At 47.0% G+C, this 2,773-nt stretch overlaps 1 protein-coding gene across 1 annotated transcript in view; it reads right to left on the reverse strand.

Annotated features, from left to right (window-relative positions):
• The window catches only part of Dars (aspartyl-tRNA synthetase), a 122,494-nt gene extending 120,596 nt beyond the window's left edge, over positions 1 to 1,898 (reverse strand). Inside the window, exon 1 of the mRNA XM_023709691.1 lies at positions 1,669 to 1,898. Within this exon, the coding sequence (XP_023565459.1) occupies positions 1,669 to 1,734 (66 nt within the window). The 5' untranslated portion in view covers positions 1,735 to 1,898. The remainder of the gene's footprint in view (positions 1 to 1,668) is intronic.
• Between the last annotated feature and the right edge of the window lie 875 nt (positions 1,899 to 2,773).

The following is a 2,773-nucleotide window of genomic DNA, read 5'->3' on the forward strand; positions in this document are numbered from 1 at the left end:
TCTGGCCCCATTATTTCTGGTTTGTTTTGGAAATCTTCAATCCTAGGTAGGTATATCATGAATAACAGCACTCTCAGATAAAATTTGCACATATGTACAACACATCTTAACATCTTCAAAAATTTTGATTAAACTACATCAGAGCAGAAATAAAATTTCTTGCGATAGTAGTAGGGTAAAGTACTGCAGGTTTACTAACTTCTTACTTCAGGAAGACCTGCTCAAAGAGAATCAATGGATAAGCTTTGGGTAAGCTTTCTGGGCACCAGATGTTCACTTTTCAGAAATCTGAGAGGTTAGACATAAGCTAACTACAACACTTTTGTAAAACACCATCAGAAAACTCACCAACTTCCTATTTCTAAAAACTAGCTTGAGAAAAACAAGTTACAGGGGCTTCCCAATGACAATACAAAAACATCAAATTTCTTGTCATAAAGTTAGGAACAGGAAACAGGAGACTTTAGGTCCAGTCTTCTAACAAATCATACTATCAGGTATGTGAAATTTTATTTTAATCTTACCTCTAAAATGATTTCCTAGAATCCTTCAAGCTATAATATTGCAAGAGAGCACCACTAATTTATATAATTAAGCAAATCAGGAATACACAAAAGTAATATCCTTAGATTTTTACAAGTTAAGATCTGTATTAGTGTCTGTCATTCTCCACATGCCTGTTTGAATCCCCTCTTTTGGATCGGGGGAACACTGGATTTTTGTATCTATATCAAAATAAGCCACACCTGTTAAGGTGCTTCCTGAACAACTTTTTTCAAGTATTAAAAAAAAAAAAAAAAATACACTTTTAGGACTAAAGATTTTATACCGAAGGCTGAAGACAGCACAGAAAGATGAAAATGTATGAAGACAAAAAAGGGGCCATCCTTTCGTACTATCCATATTTCTGCAACCTTTCTTACATTTCATGTTCCGAGATGGCTTGATTATATACCTTACCATAAATGTAGAAAATTCCTCAATATAAAATCCAGGAGCTAAGGCTCAATACTGCTATAGCACCCAGCTTGTGGAGTGGCTCAAACTTGGGCTTCGGCAGAGCACTTAAGGATCACTGGGTATTCATCTCAAATACATTCTCCATAACTTTGCTATTTACTTCACTGGATCATTTAGCAGAATGAGACTAAAAGTATCACGTGTTCTTTAAAGCCGCCACACACAAAACGGTCATTAAACACACTGGTAGATGGCTTTGCGAAGTACAGTGATTACTTGCCAAAACATGAACACGAGGGCTGAGAAGAGATCAATTACTTCGTGGTTATCGAAATTCTCGCGGAGCGGGGGTGGGGTGGGTTTGGGCTAAGTGTGCAGTACGTGAAGGACGTGCCCAACCGAGGCTTGAAGGCCGACCCGCCGCTTCTACTTCCGGGGCAGTAGGCGCCTCGCGTCCCCGCCACCCAGGGGCGTTCTCGCAGGCCAGGCGACCCTGGAGCCAAGCGCGCCGGTGCTGGCCGGCCAGCCTGCCACGCTGCTCGGGCCACAGGCGTGCTGGCCTGTCGGCGGTTTCGGAGCACCGACCCGAGTCCCGCGGCCTGCAGGGAGCCCGCGAGGGCAAGGCCCTGCCCACCCCCCTCCCCGCTCTCGCTCGGCGCGGTCCGGCCCAGACCCTGCTCTCCCAGGCCCGGGATAGAGGAAACCCACTTCCGCCGCATCCATGATCTCCCGCGGCTTCTCCTGACTCTTGCGGCTGGCGCTGGCGCTGGGCATCGGGACAGTGAACCTGAGAGTGGATACCACCCTCCCTCGGAGGCTTCTGTAGGGCCGGTCAAGGGGCTTCTCCCTCCCGCACAGTCTCCGCCCTTCGACCCTCCTCTGGTCCCGGGACTGGCGCGGACTCCGCGTGGGCGGGGGAGCGGGGGGGGGGCGCTCATGAAAGATCGCGAGAACTGCAGCTCTCTCGAGATCCCGGAGTGCTGAAAAGCCAGCGGAGCGGGTTTCCACTAGCGCGTCTCTGCGTTCCACCACTGTGCAATAATTGCGGAGTTGAAGGGAATCCTCAGGGATTCCCTCTAAGGGGCGGAGACCTAGGGTGCTTGCTGGTTTTTGCCCTAATGGCCCGGCTTCCGGTTAAGGATTTGTCCTAAAAGTGACCTCTGCAACTCTTACAGGTTGTAGTCGCAGACTGGTTTTGCCTGAGCAACCCCCCACCTCTCCTCGCACACTTTACTCCCAGTCCTTGGCTTTTCCATTTGTGTACATCCTGGTCTTTACCTTTCCCAGCAGAGGTGAGCTACCTGGGGTCTGAAGAGGGCTCTTGATAAGCCATTGCATCGCATGTTGGGACATAGACTGCTGAGTTGTTGGCAGTTGGCTTGCTGAGGCATGATGGTTGCTGGCCCCTACGTGAAGTGGGCACACATGGCAGCACCAGGCCCCACGCCGCTGTACTGATTGCCTTGCTATATTGCATTGTTAGAGGTAGTGTGTAGTTTTGGTTTTCCAAGGATGAATCTCCCCAAGGTAGGCTTAAAAGAAAGTAGTCTTTCATTGAAATTGGAAGTAATTTTAAGACTTGGTTACTACTGTTTTCTTCACTAAATTTCTTTGCATTCTGTAAGTTTTGACCATCTTTGTAGGGTCTTAGCTTGGCAGAGTTCATGCTAGTCAAGGGCTTCAGGTAGACCCAAGGAAAGGTCTTTGAAAATGCCTTCAAGTACGTTGGATACAGTACTAAAAGGACAGATCTTGTCTCTGCTCTAGTGTAGATGTTATTTATTTTTTTTTAAATATTTATTTTTATTTATTA

Source organism: Octodon degus, unplaced genomic scaffold, assembly GCF_000260255.1.
Source record: "Octodon degus isolate 3935 unplaced genomic scaffold, OctDeg1.0 scaffold00014, whole genome shotgun sequence".
NCBI lineage: Eukaryota > Metazoa > Chordata > Mammalia > Rodentia > Octodontidae > Octodon > Octodon degus.